The following is a 15,371-nucleotide window of genomic DNA, read 5'->3' on the forward strand; positions in this document are numbered from 1 at the left end:
AAAACGTGAGATTTCTCACATTGCCTTGTGCCGTGGGAAAACGTCTTGGGACTGTCACTGTTAGTGATTCAACCCTAGTCAGTCTTCAGACTTCCTCACATGGATGTTTTATCAGGGCAATCTCATCGACCCTCAAACGTGCCCACACAGAGCAGGCCTCATGAGAAGCCAACATGCCCCAGTGCTTCTCAGATACTGGAGTGAGCTTCGGTTCAGAGAGGGCACAGTTCACTTAATTCAGAGAGGGATTGAGTAAGCAGAAGGGCTTGAAAGAGAGTTGTCTCTTCTGAGGATAGTTTAGTGCATAATTTGGTCATCTGAGTGGCAGAGCTGTGAGAGAGTCGCTAGTTTGGCTTTTTCTGAGGTTGATTTGGAGCGTCTCTGAGGCTTGATACGACCCAGTGTACTGCACATACACTGTTCCTTTGCAAACATTTGCATAATCATTTGCCTTTAGGTTGCTAACACAAAACAAACATAGTCGGCTACGTGCTCAAGTTGCTATTCATATCTATCACCACCTTTTTATATCGGGAGCTGCACAGCTGATGCAGGTATTATGTGGCAGGGAACGGCTGAAACAATGCCATGAATGTTCTGCCTTTTCCATGCCAGGGTTTTCATTTTCTATGGGAGTTTTCTGTGCAAATCCATATTAGGTGCTTAGGGTTTTTTTTTTTCTTTAAGCAACTCTTACTTATTTCCTCATTCTTCCCGTAAAATTGGACTCGTACTCAAATATCACACTCACTGAGAGAAGAAAGAAGAGTAAATTCAGATAAATAGCATCTGTGTTTGCTGAGGTCCAGAAAGAGGCCTTTGTGTGGAGGGACATGCAACAGTTTATTTAGGGACCAACAGAGTAGCCAAAAGGCCCGAAAGAGAGCAATCTCTGCTGAGAATAGCTCACTTCGTTAGGCCCTCCTGTCAGGCAGACTCCCAGAGAGACAGCAACTATAGACCTTTTTAAAGAGAGAAGCTCTCTGTAGACCCACATTGTGAGAAAAATTGTATGTGATTCTGTATAGTCTCTACGGTGTGTTATTATTTTGGGTGGTTTTGACAGTTGGGCAGAGGGCTTATTTATACATGTTCTGGGGCAACATAAATTCGGTTGGAATGAACAGAGGAGCTGCCATGATCAGTTCCTACCAAAATCGCATTGGACAGTCGGTACGGAGACTCACCTGTGGACAGTCGGTACGGAGAATCACCTGTGGATAAGCCGTGATCACCGTTGTGGTGAACAGAGAATCCAGAGCTGAACTGAGAATTCCTCACCATTCTTCTTCAGGAGATGCCATTTGAACTTCCCTAATCTAGAGTTTACTATTCCCTATGCCCATCAGATTTGTCTCCTGTTGTTTATATGTCAGTACTTTATATTGAAAAATAAATTTGTAGAAAGCCTGGTGACCAATAACTATGTTCCTCCATTCATTTGTATAACTGTCTTCCTTGTACATGTGCACAAGGGACTAATAGTTTACGTCTCACTTTGGAGTCCCAAATGTGTATTCAAAATTGTGCTCAGACATCCTACAGTTTCCTAATCCATCATTAAGACTAACAGCTGTCCAAACAACTAGACAGAGAGGCAGCTTCATCTGGACTCTGGCAGACATGGACCACATGTAACATTTTCCCTAGAGAACACTATAATAAAATATGATATTAGTAATAATACAATAATAATAATAAAAGTAAAAGTACTTTTAATGGAGATTTGAAGGAACTGCACAAGATCTAAGGTTTACATCCAAACCCTGCATCCGAAACATTACTAACGGGTGTTGTGAAGGGATTTCAAAAATGTGATTGACACATGCTGTTAGGAGAACACTGTTTTAAAGCTGTAGTATGTAGTTTAAAAAATATTATTTATAGTATGTAGTAGTACTTTTTTAAAGACACTGCACCTCAGATTACTGAATTAATGTGTTTACTGCCATTTGTGCTTTACAACAATCTACATTGAGAGAAACAATGTTAATCTATATAATCAGTATAGTGTTGAAGAGAACCACCTCCTATGCAAAGTTATTCAGAAAGCAGAAGGCGCACCTCAATAACAATCTTATATGAGTGCTCTCTGTAGTCCAACAATGCAACAAGATGCTGTTATTTTATAGAATCTGTTTCCAGAACAGTATCAAAAGTTTCCATGGTGAGAGGTAAACTGGTGTGACAGTTGACTGAGGGATTATTAACAAACGAGGTCTAGAGCAGGCGGTCTACGCTCAGGGGATTGTCACCCTATAACACTGGTCTCAGTTTTAAATTGCGGCCTGCCTCCCCTGTAACATGAAGCCTTGACTTCTATGCAATGTGTGACCTTTCCAGCAATATCAGTGCCACAGGTCGTTTAAAGGATACTCCCATCGAGTTTGTGTATAAACCCACCCTGTACAAGAACTGTCTCCCCTGAGCAGACACACACACACACACACACACACACACACACACACACACACACACACACACACACACACACACACACACACACACACTCACAGTCTGTCTCTCACCCACACACACATGTACATTTTGCCTGAGCCTGCAAGTCTGTGAAAAATGTAAACATGTGATCAGTCCTCCTACAGCTATGGACTTATCTATTGCATGCACATTCACATGTTGGTGTTGTTGGACATATTTGATCGTATGAATCTGCAGTCCCATAACACAGTGTGATTGAAGTTAGGGTTGTTGCACATATACTCCCACTCCACACTCAAAGAGCCACACAAATGACACATTTTCATTTTCAAACATGGTTAAAACTATATTTATCTGATGGTTAACGCTGAATATCACATATTTTGCGTATTTGAAACACATCTAGTGAGACGAGAAACATGTTATCCATGCAGTGATACCTTAATGGAATACATAATATCTGTAGAGTATTTCATACAGAGACACATTTTGCAATGTCAAAAACAACATATACACACACACACACTACAAGAAATGCTTGTCACACAATCCACACAGCACACACACACACACAAGGAAATCTTTCATAAACCTTCACAAACCTTCCATCAAACCATTTATAAGCATATATCACGTCAAGCTTATGCTACAATTATCTTAGAATTATCTGCATAAAGGACTTAAAACATTGTTGCTACAAATGTCTTAGAATTATCTGCATAAAGGACTTAAAACATTGTTGCTACAAATGTCTTAGAATTATCTGCATAAAGGACTTAAAACATTGTTGCTACAAATGTCTTAGAATTATCTGCATAAAGGACTTAACACATTTGTTGCTGGCCTTTGGTGTTCGTTTTGAAGTCATTACCCTACGCACAAAAATATACTATGTACTAAAAAATAAACATACAGGGGAAAATAACTCTCGTTTTATCCATGAGATTACTTCCAAATTTCCATCTCTATTATCTGATCCACTTCAACGTGTCCAGCACCAGTCACAGACCATTCACTTCCGACGCATTTTACCCTCTACAGGACACCATCTTAGCCCTACCACTTATCGTCACTTGCAAGTGGGGCCATATTTGTAGTTCTGTACAACTACACATTTGTAGTTCATTCTTAACGTGTCTTAAGAAAGGGGGGGGGGGGGGGGGGGGTTAGTTAGCCACATTCCTTAATCGAAAGTTGGAGGGGAATATGAGGATCATAATTAATTGAATATGGCACCCACACATCCAATGCTTAAATCCTTCAGAGAACACACATCCCAAGTAAAAACAGCCATATCCTTTCACTACACAGTCAGTGTTAAAGTGTAAATACAGCTTACCACACCACAAGTAGACTAGGATTTCCAATGTTACATATGTTGTTACAGTAATGAGTAAACCACATAAGATTTGAGGATGTGGACTAAGATATGAGTAGTGATTTGTGTACAGTAATGCATATATTGTGGTTGAGACTACTCTTACAGACTCATAACTTTGACATGTGGAACTAAACTACTGATGTATGCAAAAACAAAACCTTGATTGATATAGAAATGTGACTGAACCTCTGCCTAGGTTAGGAATCAGAGTAAGGAGAGATGATGATGTATTGAATTATCACTAAAGAAAAGATAAGGTTTGCATTCCTTAATTATGCTTATGAGCTTATACATATTAATGAAATAAACAAAAAACACAATTCAAGCTTTGCAATGCATGTTGGTGATTGATTTGGAATTATCAATAAGGCACTTTAGAAGATAAAAGTAAAAGAAGAAAGGAAGATGGCTCAGAAACAATGTACTACTAAGAAAAGTCCCAACACAAAGAAGAGACTGGGTTCTTGCAGGGCTGCGATGAGACAAACAACCACGCTCAAGCCAACCGTTGCTGGCCTTAGAGTCCTCCCAATGCTGATGGAAGTGTCTGGGGCTAGGGCTGAGATCCCAGGCTGATCCAGTGCATCTTCAGAGACATCTGAGCTCAGGATGGACATGCAGGGTTGATAGGAAACGTCAGCGAGGGACCCCAGTTCTTCAGTACCATCACAAACCTCAGAAAGGGACCCCAGTTCTTCAGTACCATCACAAACCTCAGCGAGGGACCCCAGTTCTTCAGTACCATCAGAAACATCAGCGAAGGACCCCAGTTCTTCAGTACCATCAGAAACATTGAGCTTGCCCTCACCTGAGCCGTGTGCATTTGTGGTTGATGATATAGTCGCTTGGGCAGTAATGCTGAAATACTGAGGTGAGGCAATTTTTTCGGCAACACTTTCCAGTTCAAGAGGTCTGCTGACAACTGTCAAAACTTCATGATTGGTATATTCTGAATCCAAGGTGGCAGACGACTCCTCTAACGCACGTGTCTGGCATGGTTTGGGGTGCTGCAGTGATGTGAGTGACTTGGCAGCATCAGAGATAGTATCAGAGAGAGAGAGCCGGCTCTGGGTGTTACAGTCTTCGCCTGTTGGTCCTGGGTGGATGGGGCTTTTGTAGGTGGGGAACGAATGGGACATCACTGAGGAAGACACGTCCTCTCCTGCAGCTTGAGCAGAATCTTCCCTCAGTCTAAGCTCTGGCTCCCCGGAGATCTCCACTGTGCCGGAGGAGTCATCCGTCATTGACGTCAGTGGCCGTGGCCTCACCTGAGGGACCTCCTTGAGGTCAGCATGTTCTCTCAAAGGAGCGATTTCTACTCCGATGTCTTCTGTGCTCCCTTTCCATACACGTTCCTCAAGGCTGTGTGAGCTTGCTGGTGACTTTTGCTCTGTGATGGCGCTTCTTTCTGATCCCTCCAGCCTCTCACTAGTGTTAGTCTCCTCTTCAAGCTCTCGAAGCTTCTCGTCTACCCCTCCAACCTCCTCCACCTCCATTTTCTCAAACTCCTCTTCCATCTGCTCAAACTCCTCCTCAATCTGTTCAGCAAATGAAACCCCGGCGTCTTCCTCCCTGTTCACATTTATTTTCTGATCTAAAGGCAGAGGTGGGGCAGCTAGCTCAGGGAGTTCCAACTGGTGAGGTATATCTGTTGCTACTACAAGCTTTGGATCTACGTTGCTAGTCTCAGAAGGTGGCATGGCTGGTGTCAGTGCTGGTATCGCACTATGGTTTGCTGGCATTGCAGTTACATTCCCATATTCAACCTCTTCCTGGACCGCTGGTTTGGTCTCTTGCTGTATCTGCAGTGGTTGGTTAATTTCTGATCCAAATTCTTGTTCTGGTTCTGACAGTGGCAGTGATGCGTTGGCTTGGGTTGCGTTGTCCTGCTCATCAGCTGGGCTCGCCTCTGTGTCTGGGGCGGTTGGTGTGAACTCTGTGGCAATGCTAGAACAGGCTGAGCCTTCTGTTGTTGTTGTTGTTTTTGTTATTGTTGTTCTCTCTGACCCCTCCAGCCTCTCACTGGTGTTAGTCTCCTCCTCAATCTCTCGAAGCTTCTCATCTACCCCTCCAACCTCCTCCTCCATCTCCTCAAACTCTTCCTTCATCTTTCCAGCAAATGTAACCCCTACATCTTCCTCCCTGTCCAAATCTATTTCCTGATCTAAAGGCAGAGGTGGGGCAGCTAGCTCAAGGAGTTCCAATTGGTGAGGTATATCTATTGCTACTACCAGCTTTGGGTCTAAGTCACTAGTCTCAGAAGGTGGCATGGCTGGTGTCAGTGCTGGTATCACACCATTGCATGCTGGGATTGCAGTAACATCCCCATCTTCGACCTCTTCCTGGACCGCTGGTTGGGTCTCTTGCTGTGGATGCGGTGGTTGGTTAATTTCTGATCCAAATTCTTGTTCTGGTTCTGACAGTTGCAGTGATGCGTTGGCTTGGGTTGCGGTGTCCTGCTGATCAGATGGGCTCGCCTCTGTGGCTGGGGCAGTCGGTGTGATCTCTGTGGCAATGCTAGAACAGGCTGAGCCTTCTTTTGGTGTTGTTGTTATTGTTATTCTCTCTGACCCCTCCAGCCTCTCACTGGTGTTAGTCTCCTCCTCAATCTCTCGAAGCTTCTCATCTACCCCTCCAACCTCCTCCTCCATCTCCTCAAACTCTTCCTTCATCTTTTCAGCAAATGTAACCCCTACATCTTCCTCCCTGTCCAAATCTATTTCCTGATCTAAAGGCAGAGGTGGGGCAGCTAGCTCAAGGAGTTCCAATTGGTGAGGTATATCTATTGCTACTACCAGCTTTGGGTCTAAGTCACTAGTCTCAGATGGTGGCATGGCTGGTGTCAGTGCTGGTATCACACCATTGCATGCTGGGATTGCAGTAACATCCCCATCTTCAACCTCTTCCTGGACCGCTGGTTGGGTCTCTTGCTGTGGATGCGGTGGTTGGTTAATTTCTGATCCAAATTCTTGTTCTGGTTCTGACAGTTGCAGTGATGCGTTGGCTTGGGTTGCGGTGTCCTGCTGATCAGATGGGCTCGCCTCTGTGTCTGGGGCAGTCGGTGTGATCTCTGTGGCAATGCTAGAACAGGCTGAGCCTTCTTTTGGTGTTGTTGTTATTGTTGTTGTTGTTGTTGTTTTTATTTGCACAGGGTCTGATATGGACGTGGAGAGAGATCCCTGCTCCTGAACTCCCACCTGTAATATAGAGGCAAAGAGTGACAGCGAATACAAACTCAAGCTAAGGACAGTAATCTCAGCTAAGGACAGTAATCAGGTCTCCCATACCTTGACAAAGGTACAGTTTCAAAAGGGTTTCATGACTTTTGAAATATTCATGACCATTCATCACAAGTTTAATCATTCAGAGCACAACTAAAAAAACTGACCAGTTTGAAACCTGGTAGGTTTAAGAATCAAGAACAATTTTCCAAATATACAAACACCATACTTTATATTTCCTATTATTAAAACGTTTTTCATATTAAATAATAATAATAACAAAAAACTCAGGTTTCATAACTCATTCACTGCATAAATGCACTATAATAAAAAATGGTTCCATGGTTTTCCATGACTATGGGAACCCTGACTAACAAGAACCAAAAATTAAATAATTGGTACTGAGCCTTCAGAAACAATGCTGAAGCAGTACAACTAGCTCAGCAGGGGTAGCCAGTGAACCATTTCTCAAACCAAAGGCGGCTGAAATCTAGACAGTAGAATGCAGAATTTTTAAGGATATTTTAGGCTTATAGATATGACAGCGGCAATTGTATACCCTGGTTTAAATTGTATAGGGTTGTTGTTCACATTCAAAATAATTTCTTGGTTATTCGCCCTCTTAATTGACTTCATCTCAAAGTACAAAAACATCTGCAGCGTCTGTACAATTTGTTTGGAGGTGATTCTTTTCCTCCCAAGAATGCCAAATAAAGGAGGCTCGCTCTGTCCGATCTCATTCTTGACACACTGGATTTCTTAGTGCTATTTACATTCAAATCCATCAGACAGAAACATGTGTTCAGTATTCAGTGTGCATGTCTGTTGAATGAACACGATGCATGACAGGACTGAAACTACACAATCATGCGGAACTTTCACTACATGAAACAAGCAAGATGTCAACATTTTGACATCCGATGTACATTCATCAAAATAAAATTAAACCACAATACACACACATTTATGACACCATAATGGTCATGAAATTGATACAGAGTCTAAGGAAGCAATGATTTCCTGTTGGTACATTGTGTAGTGTTCTCCTCAAGCACAATGACACTTCAGGATCAAACCTTCAAAATCAAAGAGCACAAAGGGGAGTGATTGTGTATGTTGTCATACTACAGTTACAGTATGTATTTAAACATGTTTCTAACCGGAACACTTAACATTAGAACAACTCTGTTATAGATGTGTAGAAATCAAATTATATAATTTTATTCTTTTCATATCACAAACAAACGTTTCCCTCTTGGGCTCTCCAAGGGCATATTTAAAAGTGTATAAAATGGGTTTTTAATTAAATTCTCACATCGCCAAATTCCAAATAATTTTACCTGTATCCTTACACAGGCAGAGATCTATGCCTCATATGATGTTATATTTGATTATTAATAGGACAAAGCTACAATATTATAATATAATAATAATAATATATGATTGTAGCGTGTTTTAATGAGTGATTTCCATGAGTTCGGGATAACAGTAGCCCAATGGCCTTAGTTTCTGTTTTTTCTTTTCTTAGTCTGTTTTTTCAGGTCAATATGACCAGTAGAATCTGAACACAACCCACTTCGCTTGTAAAATATCATCGGCTCAATTCAGTTCACTGTGTTCAAACAGGAAGACCAAATTATGGAGTAATGGAGATTTACAAGGGCTGGATTAAGAAGGACCGATTTAGACAAACCAGACCCTAAGACGTTATTCTCTGTTAATAGGTATATCATGTCAATATATCAATGAGATGCATGGGGTGAACAGGGAAATGTACAACGGAAGGATGGTGTATGCAGCACATGCAGGTGGTAGACAGTTAACAAGCTTTGTAGAAGGTTAACAAGCTTTGTGCACATTACCTAATGTCTGGCAGAAGCTTCAATAAGCTGTGTTCAACAGAAAAACAGTCATTGAGGTCAAACGTGATATAAACAACTATAACTTCACAAACAACAGGAGGAAAAGTATTAGCAATGAAAAAAGCACTTCATTAGAACTGTTTAATGACTTATTATTGGGCCCTAGTTTGAGTGCAGAAACATGTTGAAAACGGCCCGGGCATGTTGTGGTAAACTCCAACGATAAATGGATTGGATATCTTCGAAGTTTACACATATCTATGTTGGTACTGTTGTAGCAGACTTTTTTGAAAATATCTGTGGAGAGTCCTGTAACAGTATCACAATCCATGTGTGCATGATCAGGTCATAATATGCTGTTGCAGTAAATGCTTAAGACGATTCTTTCACATTACCACACTGTACACATTCTATCGGGGACCCAGGTGTCCAGCTCCATACTTTCACTTTCATAGACAACAGAGCTGGCCTCTCATACTCCCACTAGTCGCACGGCAGGGAGTGCCTGAACATATTTAATATTTAAATAAAGATGTAAGTTATACATCTTTCATTTGAAGTACCCAGCTCCAGAAACTGTGGCAATATTGCCATCCTCTTACATCGCAATCTCGTCTGACGCTTTCAGTTTAAAGGTATTGTTCTGCAATGCTATTGGTCAACTTTAACCAAAACTTTCCCTAAATACCTTCAACCTGGCACTGTCCACTTAGTGCCCTTGAGCACAGCTGTGCCTCTTCTCTAAAGCAGCTATTTTGTGTGCACAAGGGCGCTTGCACGGCCGTTTCCGCCATTCGTTTTCGCTCTCAAACTAAGACCCAATATAACATATTTAGTACTAAAAAAATATGTATTCAGCACATCTGAAACTGACATTTGAGTTGTCAGTTTGTTGACAAATACATTTCATCTTAACATTGCATCATATGATCTTAACATTGTTTTATATAGAAACTGAATGGCATTTAACAGATTTTGAATGATGTATTGATTATTTTCATTGGAAATGAAGTTAACATGATGACCTCAAACATAATAAAAAAAGATACACACATGAAGTCACATATACATAAACTAATAGATGAACACAAAAACACGTACATACATGTACACATAATAGGGTTAATTCTGCCAGTAATAAGCAAGTGATATTTTACATTACAAAATGATGTTCCTGAATTAGAATGAATTGATTATATTTAGTTCCTGTACATATATTTGCATTTGTCTCCATGCATGAACCAATGTACGTATTTATGTATCTTTTTAAAATTTATTTTAACTTTTATTTTTTACAGTGTATCACAGTAATGTTATGTTGTGCGTTTCTGTTGTAAGTCTTGTGACATCAACATTGTTTATTCACCATCCAATATTGCAGAATTTGTCAGCCCTTTGGACATACAACACTGCTTACAAAACATCCTTTGTTGCACCACAGAGCATAATTTGGTGAAATAAAATGTATGCAAGTACAGCCAACTGTAGACACAGTCTGCCTGCCATATTGTCTATGAGAAAATCTGACCACTTTATATAAAAAATATTACACATAAGAGAAACAAGATATTAGCCTACTAGAACAAGATATTTTTCTAAATATGAAACTTGCCATGAACATTCACATTGTCTGTATTTAGGAAGTTAAAAAGATGAGTGTAAAATCAGTAATGCCTGTCAATTAGAATATTATAAAATATGAATATTACACATTTTTAATATATAAATAATGAACGGTTCAGTGGTAGCCTACTGTTTAGGTTTACCTACATCTATGCTATCCTGTATGCTAGTAGCATTCTAGAATATTTACTTTATTCTGATCTTCCAGAATACTTATTAGAATCTATTTTCATGTAATAAATAGGATCATATTTATAAAATGCATTCTAGATCCATACTCTCTTCATGGAATGAGATTGACTGCTACTGTGACAGGCCTACTCACATCTATGTCCATCTCAGGATGAACGATCACAGGCTGCATTGGCCGTGGCAGCTCCTCAGGCTCTGGTCTCCTAGGCCCTAGATTAAAACAGGGAACAGGAAACCACCATACGACTCAAGGGGGAAGTCAACTGTAATGATAATGCCCCAATAAAAAAAGTGCCCATTTTAAAATCCCTCCACTCAAACTAATCATGCATGTACTCAGTACCTCTATCAATGTGCTACAATTACATTTTTAGATGAACTAAAACAAAGCAAAAAGCAAGGATTTCCATAAACGGCGTCTGAAAATCTCAAGGCGCTCATACGATGAACTATCTGCAGCTTCAGATATAAGGCTGCAAACTGCATTAAGATGAACACTTGCAGTAACTATTCGCTTTTGCTTGATAAAATACTAGTTGCTGTAAACATCTAAACACATGAGCCCACCCCCTCCTGCTGATATGCTGTGCCCATGCATGTCACACGCTGGGACACCCGTTTGTGTGGACTTCTCTTGATTGGTTAATACAGCTGGAAAAACTTAATTTATGTGTTGATTACCAAGAGAGTCCCTGACAGTGTTTTCCCTTTATAGCATCTATTTTGCAGCATTACCAAGCATACCTTCATCATCGTCATCCTCAGAGTCATACTCATACTCCTTCCTAGAAGAGGAAGAGAGATTCATTTTAGAACATCAAAATTCCATGCAAGACAGCTGACTCAAACAATTGGACGAGTGGAGTGGTCAATTATATCAGAATGGAACATTGGAATGGGACATCAGAATGTGCAGGCCTAATTTGGTCGACAGCAGGCACTTGTAGTCTCTGATGGCAGGGTCATTCTTGAGTTCATGTGGGATGTGCTCATGTGAAATTTCTTCAGTGAAAGATTGCGAGATGTGTGTGTTATGAAGCTCAGACACATGCTTCTGGACATTGGCTGCTAGAAAGAGCAACTCTGCACACTGAACCCTGTAATAACTGCGGCCAGTGCTTGAAATACGTTGGGGAAAAGGCACTGATTAAGTTATCCTGATAACTGAAACATTGACACAGAATTTTTATTTTTTTTACCCACATGCACCTTCTGAATAATGGCCACAAGGATGAACCAGGTCTCTTATAATACAACTCACTATAAGGCTGTGTTCATTGAGAGTGTACGTGACCTCGCTCCTTAGAAGGCCATAACCTATGAGAGACATGCCTGTAGCAGCTCAACAGCGAGTGGAAAGTCACGGTGACCCTGGTGGCATTTGCCTCCGGTGACACCATCTCAGCTACACCAGCGTAGGACCTTAGAGATCTTGGGCCCTAAGGTCTCCTCCTGTACACCCCTCCCTTCCTTCCAGCCCTCCAGCAGCCAACCATCCCCCTCCCCTTACCCCACCCTACCCCATCCCCTTACCACACCCCATCAGCCCAGCCTCGCTACCTGGCAAGACCTTCACCCTTTTAACATTACGCGTGACCTCATGTAAGTAGGATGGTGGAGCACGTGGATCTACCTTAACCCAAGAGTGCCCCCTAGAACGTAACCTAATTAGATGCACTTCGCTCGGATACTTGGCTTGGTCTTCTCGCCTTGTTTTCACCTATGTGAATTGTGAGGTGCTAGTGTGTTAGCCGGCTGTAAATCTGTAGAGACGCAGCACAGAGCATCTCAACCCTTTCTCGTTTGTTATCACTCTAAGGGTGTTTTCACAGAATCTGCTCATGGCATTTCTACTTACAAATGCACGAGTAAGATAGAAAATAAATAAAATGTTTAGCTGCCAAGTATATCTGGTAATGTAACACTTAGCTCCCTCAAACGTGTTAATAAAGACTTTGCTTGTATGTCATGATATGCACCCTTAAAATGTGCAGATGTGGTAACACCTTCATTCTTGAAACCATAACATGGAAATCTACCTTTGAGTGTTCAAAGGGAGTGTAAAACACTGCTAACCTGTCTGGTTTGGTTTGGTTCACTGCCCTTTTCACATTAAAAGCCCTGAAAGGTGACACTGTTCTAAACTTCTCACACCCGGGAGTGCGGTAGTGGGGGACGGGGTGTGTGTGGGGGGGGGGGGGGGGTGGTAGCAGGGTACCCCGGGGGAAAATCATTGTCACTGAGCCTCAGCCCCAGTCTCAGACTCTGCTGCTGGGTCTGTCTGTTTCCCACTCCTCTCTCTCCCACCACGGAGCAGAAAGGTCAGGGGTAAGTCATGGCTGAAAGCGACACCTGCCTTGTCCTATTTTCATGCTCCTCACACTCCTGGATGGTTGCCATTCTGAGGGGTGTGTACTCAGTGGTCTAAAGGCCAGGCCCTGGAAGCGCTGCATATAGAATGACTGACTGAAGTGAAGCAATGTTGTCATCTCTTGACTATTTTCAAGATGCTGTGTGTTTCCTTTGCATTTTTTTTTTTGATAGATGAACATGTGTGAAAACACCTAACAGGCTTGTGCTCTTTTAGAAAGAGAGTAATGCCAATGCCAAATGGCAAATGATAATGCTACTTTGCCTGGGACTCGCTATTCAAAACACATACTTACCCTGGCTTAAGTATACCCCTCAGGCTATGCACATCAATCGCAGAGGCTTGAGCTAAAGGGTCTTCATATGTAACATGAAGAGTAACCGAATAATTCTTGCCAGAGTTGTTAGCCCAGAAGTCTCCATTTGACGTTTCATAGCGCACCACAAAATCAATTCGCGCGCCGTCGAAAAGGTAAGGAGGAGCAAAGGACAACTTAAACGAGAACTGGTCAGACTCTCCATCATTAGAACCTTCCACATAATCTGCCAGATAATCAAAGTAGTGGCCCCAACCGTCCATGGTAGAACGGATGTACACTGACTTGCTGAACGAAATATTGAGTACGCGAATCGTTCCGGAGAATTCCAATGGCTCGTCTGCATCGAAAGACAAGCGCTGCACCTCGACTTTACCGGCGCGCACAGCTCTCATCAACTCATCGCCAGATAACTCCGGAAACTCTGGAGTCAGGCGGTAGGTCGGTTCGCGTATGGCGGTGCGATAACGAGCTTCCTCTGCCTCCCATCTTTCGGCGTCTTCATCGTCATCAAAAGCGGCGAATTCTCTCACATCTACCAGATCTCCACCTGTGGCATCAGCGAATGACACTCGGCGTTTAAAATGATTTCGAATTCGCATATACTCCGCCGTCTCATCCGCAATCGAAGGGCCGCGCTTCCTGGGCACGGGGGAGCATCTGGGTATGAGTCGACTGTCATCCACGTCTTCGTCATCCACGGGAGAACTGCTGTGCTGCTCAGCAGATCTTCCATTCTTCACCGGGAGAAAGAGATCTCTGTCATCCGGGATGGCTAAGAAATTATTGTTTTGTGACATCTTGTCACGTTTCGACTAGTATCTGACATAAGCCATACCATCTGATGCAACACTTAAAGGCAACCCTTTACCCTAATGTAAGCTTATTTACACCAGCGACCCTTTCCGGCCCATTGTTAGACCAGAGTATGAACGTGTCTTCTTGCGCGGTGCCAATGGAGAACTGCCGGCTAATTCTGCTCCTGTAGGCTGTTTCCCAGTGGTTCTGATACGTTACTGGGTATTGCGCGCATTGCACTTTGGATGTTCGGTTTGGACTGACAAGAATAAGTGTCTATTTATAGACAGAAATTGCGTCCATTGGTTTGACCACGGTCAAAAAGAGAGGAATCGTTGTGTGTTGGTGTTAGTCCCCCCTCTCACTTTCGGTCGCTCCACACAGAAGTACACGCCCACTCCCTTTTAAAAACCATGTAGACGTGCAGGTCGCATAAACTTCCCCACGACAAAACAGACAGGCAGGCAGGCAGTGACATAGTCCCAGTAATAGCTGGCCAAGTGGAAGATTTTACTCTACCTGTCACTGATTTGGGTGGTATGCCGGGGCGTAGATATTTCAGGCTCGCCCTGACCTTGACAGACATGTAGCCTACTGATATTTGTTTGTCATTTATTGACGGTAGAGCACTCCGTATGTTTCGCTTATTGCGTCACAAAATTACATCCGCACTTATGCTGTAGTGCCTGACCACTGTGCCTATAGGTCAACCATCGTCATCATCAAATGGTGGAAAAAATATTTCATGCAGTAGGCTATTGGTGCTACAGCCGTCTTGGTGACAGTTCCACTTTCATTGCTGCTTCAAACCACTAGGTGTGATCTGTTTCTGACAGGAACCATTTCCAGCCTGCACACGCAGGGGATGTGTGCCTCGTGTGTCTAGGCTACGATTGTCATCTACTGAGCTGTGTGGTCCTTTCCACACTACTGGGATATCCTAGAAAGCGGCCCGTATGCATGCCATGGAAGAATAGAAGGGGAAACCGAGCCCTTCAGCATTTTAAGTGTAATATTTAGTAAATTATTACAGCCGTTGAATGTCGAGCTCATGAATGAAATGTCATAGATCTACTGATAAACAAAAACATCTGACATCACAGGCCATGTTTGGCTCCCTCATATGCCATTCTATAAGGATGTTGAAACACAGGTAAAACAAAGCTAC

At 42.4% G+C, this 15,371-nt stretch overlaps 1 protein-coding gene across 1 annotated transcript; it reads right to left on the reverse strand.

Moving 5' to 3' along the window:
- Window positions 1-2,772: 2,772 nt before the first annotated feature.
- LOC308360586 (uncharacterized protein) lies at window positions 2,773-14,462 on the reverse strand. The gene is made up of 4 exons (XM_080832589.1): window positions 13,385-14,462; window positions 11,463-11,503; window positions 10,852-10,928; window positions 2,773-7,017 (listed from the first exon to the last, which is right to left on the reverse strand). Exons 1-4 carry the CDS (start codon window positions 14,203-14,205, stop codon window positions 4,231-4,233), a joined length of 3,726 nt encoding a protein of 1,241 aa, XP_080688715.1. The 5' UTR covers window positions 14,206-14,462; the 3' UTR covers window positions 2,773-4,230.
- Window positions 14,463-15,371: the final 909 nt, after the last annotated feature.

This window comes from Sprattus sprattus (assembly GCF_963457725.1).
Source record: "Sprattus sprattus genome assembly, chromosome: 2".
Lineage (NCBI taxonomy): Eukaryota > Metazoa > Chordata > Actinopteri > Clupeiformes > Clupeidae > Sprattus > Sprattus sprattus.

What these genes read in the sequence shown, in the direction of transcription:
- LOC308360586 (XM_080832589.1), bottom strand. Translation starts at nt 14,205, where the DNA reads ATGTCACAAAACAATAATTTCTTAGCCATCCCGGATGACAGAGATCTC. An exon ending in AGGGGTATACTTAAGCCAGG is followed by an intron (nt 11,504 to 13,384) that starts GTAAGTATGTGT and finishes TTCCTCTTCTAG; the next exon opens with GAAGGAGTATGAGTATGACT. An exon ending in ATCCTGAGATGGACATAGAT is followed by an intron (nt 7,018 to 10,851) that starts GTGAGTAGGCCT and finishes TCTATATTACAG; the next exon opens with GTGGGAGTTCAGGAGCAGGG.